The sequence below is a fragment of the Centropristis striata genome, chromosome 21 (genome assembly GCF_030273125.1).
Source record: "Centropristis striata isolate RG_2023a ecotype Rhode Island chromosome 21, C.striata_1.0, whole genome shotgun sequence".
Taxonomy (NCBI): Eukaryota; Metazoa; Chordata; class Actinopteri; order Perciformes; family Serranidae; genus Centropristis; species Centropristis striata.
The window spans coordinates 22,343,893-22,356,905 of NC_081537.1; the positions used below are offsets into that span (position 1 = coordinate 22,343,893).

General features: G+C 37.5%; 1 protein-coding gene across 4 annotated transcripts; it reads left to right on the plus strand.

Moving 5' to 3' along the window:
* The first annotated feature begins 3,658 nt into the window (after positions 1–3,658).
* On the plus strand, positions 3,659–11,326 carry ormdl3 (ORMDL sphingolipid biosynthesis regulator 3). 4 transcript variants are annotated; one of them, XM_059324981.1, is made up of 4 exons: positions 3,659–3,938; positions 5,000–5,253; positions 6,125–6,276; positions 8,291–11,326. In XM_059324981.1, exons 2-4 carry the CDS (start codon positions 5,080–5,082, stop codon positions 8,424–8,426), a joined length of 462 nt encoding a protein of 153 aa, XP_059180964.1. In that variant the 5' UTR covers positions 3,659–3,938; positions 5,000–5,079; the 3' UTR covers positions 8,427–11,326. The 4 variants fall into 4 exon arrangements, with proteins under 4 accessions (XP_059180964.1, XP_059180965.1, XP_059180967.1 ...); XM_059324982.1 differs by having other exon boundaries at positions 5,003–5,253; XM_059324984.1 differs by having other exon boundaries at positions 3,659–3,910.
* Positions 11,327–13,013: the final 1,687 nt, after the last annotated feature.

The following is a 13,013-nucleotide window of genomic DNA, read 5'->3' on the forward strand; positions in this document are numbered from 1 at the left end:
TCTAGTAAACCTTTATTGATCTCTTTTATGGAGTATTCAACGAGTAAAAGTAATGTTACATAAAAAACCCTTTACATTATAATAATCCTAAAGAATAAAATGTTTTGGAGCAATTCAATGATAATTAGTTCAAAAACGCAGATGGAGACTGGGAGAAAAATATCCCCAGTTAAATTCATATTATGCTATCTGAATCTGTTATCTGAACAGTCAGATATGCCTTAGTGTAAGTTCTTTATATGTCATTAGCAAGTAATGTATTTTCTTCACAGCCTCTGATGCCAGAACATGAAATGCATCTCCTCATTAAAAGCTTTTATTATTGGCATGAGTCCTATTAACAGAATCAGATTACAACTAAAAGGCTTAGCCTGATGGCCTGTGGGCATCACACAAAGTACAGAGAAATATAGTCTACATATCTAAACATCTATTAAATGTGTGGTTGTGATGAAATAGATAAGAGTGCAGGACTTTGAAGCTTTGATTTTATCACTGCCAGAGAAGCCAGAGTGTTCTTAGAGCTTTTTTCAGATGTGTGCTGGACAGCAAAACATAAAAGGTAACACCCTGTGCATCAAGCGTCGGCTATCTCCTTAGTACCATTCTGAGCCACCTAATTTTCGTGGAAGCCACAGGTTTCACTGTTGGCTCTGTGCTCTATATGTTTGCCATGTTGAAAGCTGTGTTTAGGCAAGTGTTATGCTCTGAATTCCATGTGTAGTGACTTTAAGACATAATCTTTTTAGCCTGGCTTTTGCTTAAGGTGCCTTGTCATTTGTTGCCCTGGTTTTTAAGCCTTAATCACTGGTTTTCACACTATTTTTATCCCTCGTTTTCTATTATAGTGACCTCTACTTACTGACTACTGTTGACTTTTAAGATGTATTGCTCTTTGTTGTTACTTTTTGTCTTAGAAATTATATCTATTGTTGTCTATTTTAGTTTATACTTTAGTTTTTTTGTCGGTACTCTTTTAATCTTACTCTATGATTCATAGGTTTCGTTTCGACAACTGTAGGGGTATGAAGCGTAATTTGGTTGCAGGTATTGTAGATGCTTGTCAGTTTCTGCACGGTGGTGTAAAGGCAGCTTAATTTAAACAGCCTTAAAAGCTTATTTATTATTAATTTTCAGTTGTATATTGCTTGAACTGACAATATTTATAATTTTAGAAACCTTGAATTTAAAAATACCCATTATTGTTTCAGAAGTAATACAGTACAAATAACAACCTAGTTTTATTTAATCATTTTATTATGTGTGTGCAGTCTTTTGTGCTACTGAAAGGCCTGAAAAAACTTCAGTCTCCCTATAAAGCCTACTCTGTGTCCCTCAATGTCAAATATTCCCAGATGACAACTTATGGACCTGACGTAAGTAGCATCAGTACTCATCATCTGCCCCCCTCCTGAGGTCTTCTTTATCATATTTGTCCATTGTTCCAGTGCCAGCAATGATCTCACAGCACAGTCATCCATAGTTTGCATCAGAACAGAGCTCTAGGTTTACATAGCTAACACAGCTACAGCACCCAGGGCGATGAGCGTAGGAGAGAGTCCAGCCAAACCTGTTTCATGCCACTCATCCCAGGGGTCCCCTTAGAAACAGTGGGTGTCACGTAACATCGCATGCAAGTAGAACACAGTTGACCCCTTCGGCCTCAGGCTACTGTGGGCCTAAATTAGTATTAGGACTTATGTTTGGATCTTGAACATGACACTGTTGATCTTTGATTTTTGGGACCAGAGTACCAGCCACGTCACTCCTCGCCTCCAGCAAGGTCTTCTCTCACCTTGGGTTCCTTCCTTAGTAGTCAAAGGCCTCCTTTTGTACTTCAGTATCAATCAGAAACATATCCAAGCCGGTGGCTATTTTGATTAAACCTACTCTTAATAAAAATGAGTATAATTTAGAGCCGAATGACATTGATCTTACTGGGATACAGGATTGCCATTTTTATCTGTCAGACTGTTGGATCGAGCCACAACTTTGGCCCAGACTGAAATATTTCAGCAATTATTTGATGGAATGCCATGACATTTAGTACAGACAGCCATGTCTCCCTCAGGATGCAATGACTTTTCCTCAGAGCCACTGTCAGTGCAACATTTTGATTTATCCAATAGTCCAATTACCTGCAAACCTCAGGGCATTCCCATCAGCCTCAGCTGCACTTTATATTTAGTGCAAATTAGCACATTTTTAGCATGCAAGGGCCTTAACTGACCTGATGAACATGGTAAACTACCTGCTAAACATCAGTATCTTATACATGATACTGGGGGGGAGTGACCATTTTTACAACACCATTGTATCATTTGTATTGAAAAATATATTAAAATGATCATGACCTTTTTTTTGCACACATTTCTATCGAACAGAGACTTTTTCTTTACTCTGTAGAATACCATTGTAGGTTAGGACATCTTTCTGCACTTTGAGCTCCTTCACTTTTTTCAATTTTTCTACTATTTTGTACTTCTACTCCGATACAGATCAGAAGGGTTAGAAAAATATTGTACTTTTTTACTCCACTACATTTATTTGATAAGTTTAGTTACAGGTTACTTTGCAGATTCAGATAAATACAAACATACTACCAAACGTATTAATTATTATGATTTTTTATTATAGATTAAGACAACAGAAGATTGTACTGTTCCCCAGGGAAAATTCACAAGCAGATCAAGTATATAAAGTAGTTTACTTTGCCAGTTTAAACTTGAAAGTGATGTGTACATTAATGCATCAATAGTTATAATACAACAGTATAAAAAGAACATTATTTTGAAATTGGCCATAATGAGTACTTATACTTTTGGTACCTTACTACTTTTACTTAAGATTTGAGTGTATCTTCCACCTCTGGCTGCACAGTTAGAGTTGTTTTCCTGTTTTAAAACAGTGCTTTATTGCAGTAATGCAAAGATTATATTGCTTACTCATTTATGCATTCTCCCAATATTGTATACATTTTTTTTAAATTACATTTTAAAACTACTTTTTCTTTTTTATATAACCTACTTACCAACCTACCAAAAAAGAAAAGTTTAGAAAAATATGCAAATTGTTTGTTTTGCATTTATTTGCACAATAAGGAACAGAGACATAAAGCAGAAAAAAGCAAATTGTGTGGGTTAGATTAAAAAAGGCTTATTAAAAAAATAGAAATAATTACAACAAATACAAAAAAAGAAAAACAAAAGTCTTAAAATCCACAAAGATAAATAAATAGAGAATAAAAAAAACATGGCAAGGTAAGCAACATGAATCATGCAAATGTATAAAATAAAATTTGGCAATGGGCTTTATATATTTTTATATTTAGTCTAGTGCCAAATGTATTTATTTTTATTCATACATTTGCTTTATTCATATATGTTTTTATGTTTGTTATTGGTTTTAAAAGGATATTTAATGTCAAATCTTTTCTTCTTCCCGTTGATAAAAACCCTAAGTGTCAATCATGCCGGTTTCCTCGGATCCCGCCTCTGCTCTGACGTCAGAAGGGGGTGTGGTCCAGTTTCTTTAAAGACGCACTAACTGCTGATAGGTCGAATTTGGACACGTGACCGCTCGCGACCAATTGCAGCCGAATGCGCGGAGTAAAAAAACTTGCGGCCATGAAAAACGTGAACGCGACTAGCGGTGACGTTCTATGATGAGCTGTGCTGTGTTGTCACCAGCTGTTGTCTGGAAGACGAAGGAAAAGTGGATGTGTCTCGGTTGATTGTGAGCCTCCACGAGCGGAGCCGTGGCGCTTAGCAGCACGTTTGGAGCCGAAAGATGGTGCCGGATGACTGATGGAAACCCCGGAGCCTCGCCACTCTCACCGTGATAGACCCACTTACATAACTGAAGGCATCGATAAGACAAAAACTGTGATAACGGACTAGTACCAATACAGGTCGGAGTTGAAGCCATTTTTCTCTGATGTGAGTGCAATGATTTATTTACTCACTCATAATTCTCATATATAAGTACATATTTTAACTCATATGGTGCTCGGTAGTCCACTTGTAGATCTTTGTAGCCACGTTACGGATAATTATTTAGCCAGTTACATTTTAAGCAACTTAACAGGACAGCATGCTGGAATGAGGCTTTGCTACATTGTTTACTCTGGTCAATCAGCTGCTGTTGACCAGACATACTGCCTCCATCAGCAGTTTCTCTTGTTTTTTTTTTCTTTAATAATCAGCCGACTCATGTCTTAACTCAGCCACAGTTGCACGTTTCCATTTCTACCATGGTCACAGTGAATACTGGTTTCTGATTGGCTGGCACATGCCTGCTAAAATCATCATCGATTGTGCTTTAGTGCTGTATGTAGGTGCTTTGGGATTTAATTAGAGCACTTATAGTGTGTAACACCTGGTGTAAAACCACTATTAGCCTACTACAGTATTAATGATAAGTAGTAATGGGTTACATTGATACATCATGATATGAAAAATCATACCGAACATAAGTTAATGTATGTTAAGCATTCTTAACTGGCATTCACTTTAATCAACCTTCTTGTAAATGAAAAACTTCAACAACTACCACAGTTTTTGTTCAAAAACAGAATAACACATGATATGATCATATGCAGCAATCAAGATCACTGTTTTTGCCATTTCTTCTGACATATTGTTAATACTAATAATATTAATGTATGCTCCTTGAGGATTAACTATTGTTATTATGTATTAATTAGATGGATTATTATACATTCTCAATAGCCTATAGGGGTCTAGATAAATTACACATAAAATGGAAAATGGTTATATTCAATCATTGCCCAGCCTTGCAAGTGTTTAATTTCATTGTGTGACTTGAGTTATGAATAAGCAAGTCATAGTATTAAAATGTGACAGTGTACATTGTTCCAGAACAGTTAAGATGGTTGCCATAAGTCTTAATAACTATAGATAATGATTTATCAGATATCCTTTTACAGATGTGTTGTACAAATTAACAGTTATGACTCATGTCTGTGTTTATCTTTCAGCAGACAGGCAGTCCCCAGCTGGGTTCAATCTGCTACGTTATATAGTGGGCAGAGTGCTCTGAAGTGGCACCGCCGCCATCATGAATGTGGGCACGGCGCACAGCGAGGTGAACCCCAACACCCGAGTGATGAACAGCAGAGGAATGTGGCTGTCTTACATCCTGGGCATCGGCCTCCTGCACGTCATCCTGCTCAGCATTCCCTTCGCCAGCGTGCCCGTGGTCTGGACCCTCACCAACCTCATTCACAATCTGGTGAGTGGAGCCGTGGCACCACCACAGTGTGCTCTAACATTTGCTAACAGTGCAGCCTGGTGAAAGGCTTTGGGACTAATGAGTCAGAGGGGAACAAGTCTCTGTACTAAGCTATTGTAAGAAGAAAAAAAGCTCCACTGTCATGTTAAGTTAGGTGGGTGCCAGTAATGATTCAACCAGAATTTAATTTTAAGATCCGAGGTATTCTTCAGTATTGCATCATAAACTTTGATCACCTAACAGGGTCTGTCTGGCCCTGAAGACTTCAATATTAACTGCAGTTGGATTTTGTTGTTCCAGGAGTGTATTCTGTAGATGGATCCGAAGTTTTAAAGTTTTCCTAACACTAGGAATCCTGAGAAAAGACCCTGCTGGTTTTGTGGTCTTTACAGCTAATCAAAAACATTCTAGGCTATATCTTTCATCCACCAGCAGGACATTTACATGTTATTTATGTTTTTCAATAAGTGGGTGCAAAAGTCTGGGAATATTCAAGGTGTAAACTTTGGGAATTTATGGGAATTAATGAGAAATAACAGTAATAAAATGGAAATATTGAGGTTATTCGCTCAGGCGTTGTTTATCATGTCATACAGATAGAAGCAACCTTTTACAATATCATATAAAGACATAATCAATTATTATCCCAAATAAATCCTTTCATTTGTTGAACTCATACAGCGTGAAATGTGCGAGCCAGAAAGTTCAAAGTACCTCTCTGCATTTGTGAAAATGTTTTACATCAAATTCTGTGAAATAAGGATTTTTTTTTGTTGAGATTGTTCGAAAAGTGGAAAAGAGCTAACTAAGTGTTGCTTAGTTAAGCAAGCTCTTCTTTTGTCTGTGACTGTGTGTCTGTTGTCTGTTGCAGTGCATGTACCTGCTACTTCACACGGTCAAAGGGACGCCCTTTGAGACCCCAGATCAGGGCAAGGCTCGCCTGCTGACACACTGGGAGCAGATGGACTACGGTGTGCAGTTCACTGCTTCACGCAAGTTCCTCACCATCACACCCATCGTCCTGTAAGTGGTTCCTCAAAACATAATGCTCAGCCTGCAGCCGAGAGAACAGCCAAACTGTTCAAATGTGTTCAAATTCAGAATTGGCGTTCATAATAGTTAATCTTCAGTTAATCTCCAGTTAATTTGTTTGAAAAAGTTGCCTTTTACTTTGGATTTGTTTGATCTTGATCTTAGGAACAGTGACAGCATTGTGTCTCCATCTTTAGATTTACTCATTAAAATAAGTCTATGCACTGTTGATTAATCAGATTTGTTGCTTTTTAAGCACATAATTAATTCCTTTAGTGCCACCATCAGTCAGCCATCATCCATCAGCCCAACCTTACTACCCAACCACCAGCACCAGCTGTGTGTTGTGGGTCTCTGTGGAAGTTGCCGGTTCCTTTTTTCCGCTGGTGCCTAAACCAGGGTGCAACCTTTTAACTTTAAGTAGTTTCTTTGCTGAATTTATTCTATATACGTGTTTTGGTAAACCTGCAAAACATGTGCTTTGCATTACAAAATGTCCTCTTCTTGTTTCTCTCTTTTTGAGTTTTGATTGATCAGCGTCCCTGCTGTTCCCTTATTAGCCAAGCTCCCAAATTGTTCAGGGGCTTAGTGTTTGCAATCGTACCCCTCACTGCTTTCATGCCCTTGTCCTTATTAACCAGCAGTTCAGTTTACAGGAAGCACTCTGGCTCCCTGGGGTTGACCTGCAAGCTCAACTTGGACATTGTAGCCATAGCACTTCTTGCAGGTGTTCACTTTTTCACACTTGTTTTTGTAAAGGCCTTTTGTTTTTCAACCAGTGCCAGCTGGAGGAGACTGGTGGTCAGTTTGTAGTTTCCAGATGGAAAAGCTCCATGTCTGTAAAAGTCTCCTGAGAACCATCATTGCATGTCCTCACTTGTTTCTGGAGAGAACAGGATGTGCAGTTTCTCATTGTAAGCTCAAGCAAAAAACCCCCACTGCTGTTTGCCGTTGCATCTATAAATTGCTGTTTATATGAGATCAGTGTACTTTCATATTGACTCCTGTGTCTCACCAGAAACATCTGTACATTATCTGTCAGCATGTAGCCAAAACACAGTTGGTGCTGGGAACTCACTTTAGAGGCAGAAATGAATGTTTGTTACTTGTTGGTTAAACCCAAGCCATTGTTTTGCTCCCTGTGTCCTTTTATTTCCCTGCAATATATAAGTCCTTAACTTCTATGGAAACAGCACAGTCATGGCTAAAAGTGGCTAAATGTCTTTTGAACAGTATCGCAAAGCTATCATGCCATAAATCATAAAAATGTGTATTTCTTTGATAATTAATTTGACAAAAACTGGAATAACATGGAACATTTTTCCACATGCTGTACATTATACAGTAACTATTTACATTTTTTCCGGTCTCAGTTCCTGGCTTCACAGTTGTGCTGAGAAACACTGAATTTAATGTTTTTTTGTTTTGTTTTTACAAATGTAAATGCTTTACTTTAGGTGAGATTCTGAATGCCCCATATAAAGTGACTTTGTTAAAAAAAAATCTCTTTTTTTAATGTTTTGATTTGGTTAGGTTTAGTGACCAGAGCATTCATCACACATGATCCATTCAAGGACCATAGAAAAGTTTCTACAGTTTCTGTGTATGATAAATGATGTCATTTTGGCCATTATTTTTAAATTTTATTTTAAACATGCTTTTCAAAGCTTGTGCAGAGTTTGGGGGTTCAAAGGTCACACTGAGCTTTATAGATTGCAGCATCATGAGGATAGTTTAGTTCAATGAACTGATGTTGCAATCGTGTTTGTCGGGGTGTTGAAACACTCACAGATTAAAGTGTTGGCACATCTTGTGACTATCAGAGAGAAAATAAGTGAAAGGGTTATTAAATACTTAAAGTGATGTTTTGACAGCTTTAATCTTTTAATTTTTCTTTAAAGAAGACCTTGTGTGTATCAGGCTTGTTAACAAAATAACTTCAAACAAATGCAGACATGAATGCAGTCTCTCATTACCTTTATCTTCTCTTCTGTGTCTGTTTCAGGTATATACTAACCAGCTTCTACACCAAATATGATCGGGCCCATTTTGTGGTCAACACTGTTTCTTTGCTCACTGTACTGATCCCCAAGCTGCCCCAGCTGCACGGTGTGAGGATCTTTGGGATTAATAAGTACTGACAAGGCGGAAGAGGACACCTCCTTCCCTCAGTCCCCGTGGACTGCTGAGCGCACACAGAGTATCAGGCCTCTGATTTGGCTGCAGATCCATGAGGATCCGTGGCCCTCTGGCTCTCTACTCTGCTGAGCCGCGCTCTAAATGAAGCCTACTGGGGATACTACCATGGTACCAAACCCCAGGAAAGAGACACAGTAGAAAGTGCACAAAGGGAAAGTGTGCTGGTGTGATGGTTTGTAGCCTCTTTCCTTTGAGTCACAGGTTTTTCAAAGACTTTCTTAGAAAGGGAGTATTATGATTATGTCCATTTCTGTAGAAATGACAATTTCCTGCTGTGACAGGTGTCAGAGGGAGAGGACAATGTAGTCGCACACATATCGTGCCATTTTACACCCACTGGCACTCTGAGGCTGTCATCAAAACTTATTTTGTATGTAATGATACACTGCTGTATTTATTCAGCTGCACTCCTACGAGAAGCTTCCTCTTTCTTAAGGCCTCCGTGCCTACAGGAGAGTAACACTATTTTAATGAAATGGTAAGGGACCTGTGAACTGCTGCAGAGGCGAGACACAAGAAACCACAAGGTTTTTATATTTAGCCCGCGCTATTCTAGTCGGGGCCAAGATTGGGAGGTTAAGCAACTCTTATTTTTATCTGACCATTTCCATATTTGGACACCTCTTGTTCTGGTTTGTGTCACAGCAAACCTCCTGTCTGCAGAGCTGTCTGCACAAGAGCAACCTACTGACACAACACGAGTTCAGAGACAAGTACTTCTTCACCGTGGGGACTCAGGCTTGTCACTAGAAGTACTCAGGACCCATCACATGTCATGTCTGCATCTTAGTTTGGAGTTTAAAGACAGACTGAGGGGCCAATTTATTAGGTACGCCTGTGCAATCTAATGCAGTCCACTAAAGTAGCATTGCAGTAAATCCTGAAATACAGTAAGGTGTTTCTAATATTCTGTTCTCCTCATTTACACATGTATGAAGCCCTCATTTCTAAGAATTATGTTCCCATACAACAAAACTTCATTCTCAATTACACTTTGTGGGAAACTTATTTTCTCCCAAATTTGTGTTTAGCAGATTATGTTCAGAAGGTCTACTGGATGAATTGGTCAAACAAGCTCAGGATTTTGACCCATGTTTTAACTTGGATAACTTGCGTAACATATCCAGCCGTACAGTAATGAACTTAACTTACGTACGTAACTTCAGTTATGTAACAAACCATGATCTTTTCCTAAACCTAACCGAGGAATTTTGTTTCCTTTCATCGCTGTTTATGTCCTGTGTGAAACCAAACATCAGTGCTAACTTATTTTAAGTTAAAGTGGACATATAATGAAAAACTTAGGTTTTCAGTTCTTGTGCACATACTGTACATCTGGGTATCTGGAGTGCCAACCAACCATCAAACTGTGAAATAAGACAGGGTTTTTTGTGGGCTGCCTAGATCAGAAAACAAGTCATCCAGATTCATCACCTGCAGGCTGATTAAAAAATACCTCTTCTCCATCTGAGTATCTCCACCCACAGCTGGAGAGCTACCTTTACAAAGGTGCAGCATGTATATGTGAACCTGAAAATTTAGTATAAAATGTCCCCTTTACCTTATGTAACATACTTAACTTGCATATGTAACAAACACACGTATTTTAACCCAAACCATGATCTAATTCTAAACCTAACAAAGTAGTTTTGTTCCGAATCAAAACAATAACCTTGTGTTGAAAACTGCAACCATAATCCAAGAGAAAAACGGGTTCCTGGAAACGTCTTGTTGAATGGGAGCGTAATGTTTAGGAGTCATGACTGACATAAAAGTGGGCAGAATATTAGAAACGCCTCAAAATGAAATCTGATACAAATCCAGATCATTCAACAACATCATGTGCTCACTCTTCATCCTCTCAAATTCATTTTAGGGTTCAAGGAAATGAGCGTAGTTTGTGCTAAAAGGGATTCCGAGTTATTTAAGAAAGCTGCTCCTTATTAGAGTAAGAATGTCTAAAAGGTAATATGTCACTGTAAAGACTGTCCGGAACATTTTTGCTTTAAAGTTTTACATATTACTAGTCTAGTGCATGTATATGATTTCTTCTAGAAGAACCATTGCATGGTAGTTAATGTGAAGCAATAATATTAAACGGAAACTGCAGTTTGATTTAGTAACGATCAGCCAAAAACTGTAACAGACACTTCAAACGTGATGATTCTGTTAATTCTCCTACAAGATTAAAAACATTTTATGCAGCAGTAAGAGTCAAAATGTTCTGATACCAAACATTGTTCAGTGTTGTCAAACTGCTTTCAAAGAGAGATCTGAAGATTCTTTTAATTTTAGATCTGTTTACAGATGTTAGCCGCACAGTGTTGGCCACTCATCTTATTTCTCAGCAGTAGTATTAGCAGTAGCCATAGTAGCATGAAGGTAGTTTTATTATCGTGAGTCATGCTGTTTGATATTAATTACAGCTGAATCCAAAACAGTTTTATTTTCTTGCAGCAGATTGAATATTGAATTGGAACACTTTATAATTGATGCATTGACCCAACCAATGACTAGCATGGACCAAAGAACTGTGGGTTTGTAAATAAGATTTGATCTTCTGCCGCTTTAATTTCTTTCTCATCATGATGTTTCTGATATATTGTCACCATAAAGGGCTTTATTACAAGGACATGCTATGATGTTTCATAGCACAAAGTGTTTTTTTTTTTACTGGACACTTTAGACAATAGTTTTGTGGAAGAAGGTTGAATCGAATGTTGATTAAATGTGAAACAGTGGCTTCTGTTTGTGGATCAGTGTACTGGTGTGCTTTTATTTTGAAGGAAATGTCTGTGATCCTCTGTAAGAGTGCTTTACCCCAAATACAGTATTTTTCAAATATCTTCTCCAAATTCTTTATTGTTGCTTGAGCTATGGCATCTAATATATGTTGGATTTATTCAGACAATACTAATAAAACTTTCTACTTTGTTGTGTAATAGTTGAGTTAAATGAGGAACTTTGCTCCATTATTAGCACTTTTATGAGGAAACGGAACAATATTATTCTCAAAAGGGGCCTTTCATTTTTCTGCAGAAAGAGTTTCTTCACTTTTTACTTTTTTTACCTCCATAAGTGTGTTTTAGTACTTTTATGGAAGAAAAGAAACCAGATTTTCCCTTCATGTGGGGCATGTTTTCTGCAAAACGAGTACTTTCACTTTTATCTACATTTTTCTAATTGGCTTAGTAACATTTACTTTTACTTGCAATGGATTATTTTCTTTTTACTGTCTGAGATTGATGGATATGTTGGGTTTATTCAGACAAGTGGACTTTTCTATTTTGTTTAATAGTTGAGTTAAATGAAGGACTTTTACTTGCAATGTTTATTTTTACTACATTATTAGCACTTTGATGAGGAGAACAATACTTTTCTCGAAAGGGGCTTTTTATTTTTCTGCAGAACGAGTTATTTCACGTTTGACATTATTTAATAGTTAAATGATTTAAAGTAAGGACTTTTACCTACAACGGAGTATTTTAGTACTTTTATGGAAGAAAATAAACCAGATTCTCCCTTCATAGGGTTTCTGCAAAATGAGTACTTTCACTTAAGATAAGTTTTCTACATTTCTCTAATTAGATATGTAACAATTTAAATGTAGGACTTTTACTTGCAATGGAGTTTTTTTTTTTTAAACTTCATTATTTGTACTTTTCTGTAAGAAAAGGATGTTCATTATTGTTGCTTTGTGTTGTAGCTGAGCTGTGGTGTCTGAGATTGACAGGATATGTTGGACACATAAACTTTTCTACTTTTACTTACATTCTACGTTTTTACGACATGAAAACCTGTAGGATCCTCCGGCCTTTTTGTGATTTAATCACTAAAGGAAGGCTGAGCATGGAATCTAAATAAAGATTTAAAGATCAGATAGATTTGTGGATATCTAAACTTCCAGGCTTTTTTTAGTGTGTGTTTATCAGAGTTGAGTTCAAGGGTCAAGAGGCCTTTTTAACATTGCATCTCAGAGCTGCCTCTCTGGTATTAAAACAGTGTACAGTTCATCAAATAAAAGTAGGATCTTGTTTCTAAATGTGTCCACAGTAATGCTGTGTGACAGAAATGTTGAAAAATGCTTTAGAGTTTTATTTCAGACAGGTAGAACTGCCCATAGCATCCTGATACCTTGCAGTTAACCAGACTAATAAAATGACAAGTTTGTCCTAAAGCCTCCAGCTGAAACCTTGCTGCCTCGTCCTCTCTGTCACTTCCAGCTGGTAGCAAACTTCAAATCTAAAATTTAATCCTCTGTCTTCATTTCAACATTGCAAGCCGATCCAGCTTGCTGTTACACAACACCGGAGGCTTGTTAAACATTGATTAAGTGAAAGTAATGATGAGGTATTAGAGTGAATATAACAGGGTGTTATGGTGGATTAAATGCTGTGGAACACAAAGATCTGGCACCCTGACATGAAAACAATAATTTAATTTCTTGTGATATTGACAGTGAGGATCAGAGGTGTAACAACAATTTTGTAGTTTCATGTGTAATCCTGGATTCATGAGTAATTAAACTT

What these genes read in the sequence shown, in the direction of transcription:
- ormdl3 (XM_059324981.1), top strand. Translation starts at nt 5,080, where the DNA reads ATGAATGTGGGCACGGCGCACAGCGAGGTGAACCCCAACACCCGAGTG. An exon ending in CCAACCTCATTCACAATCTG is followed by an intron (nt 5,254 to 6,124) that starts GTGAGTGGAGCC and finishes TGTCTGTTGCAG; the next exon opens with TGCATGTACCTGCTACTTCA. An exon ending in ACCATCACACCCATCGTCCT is followed by an intron (nt 6,277 to 8,290) that starts GTAAGTGGTTCC and finishes TGTCTGTTTCAG; the next exon opens with GTATATACTAACCAGCTTCT.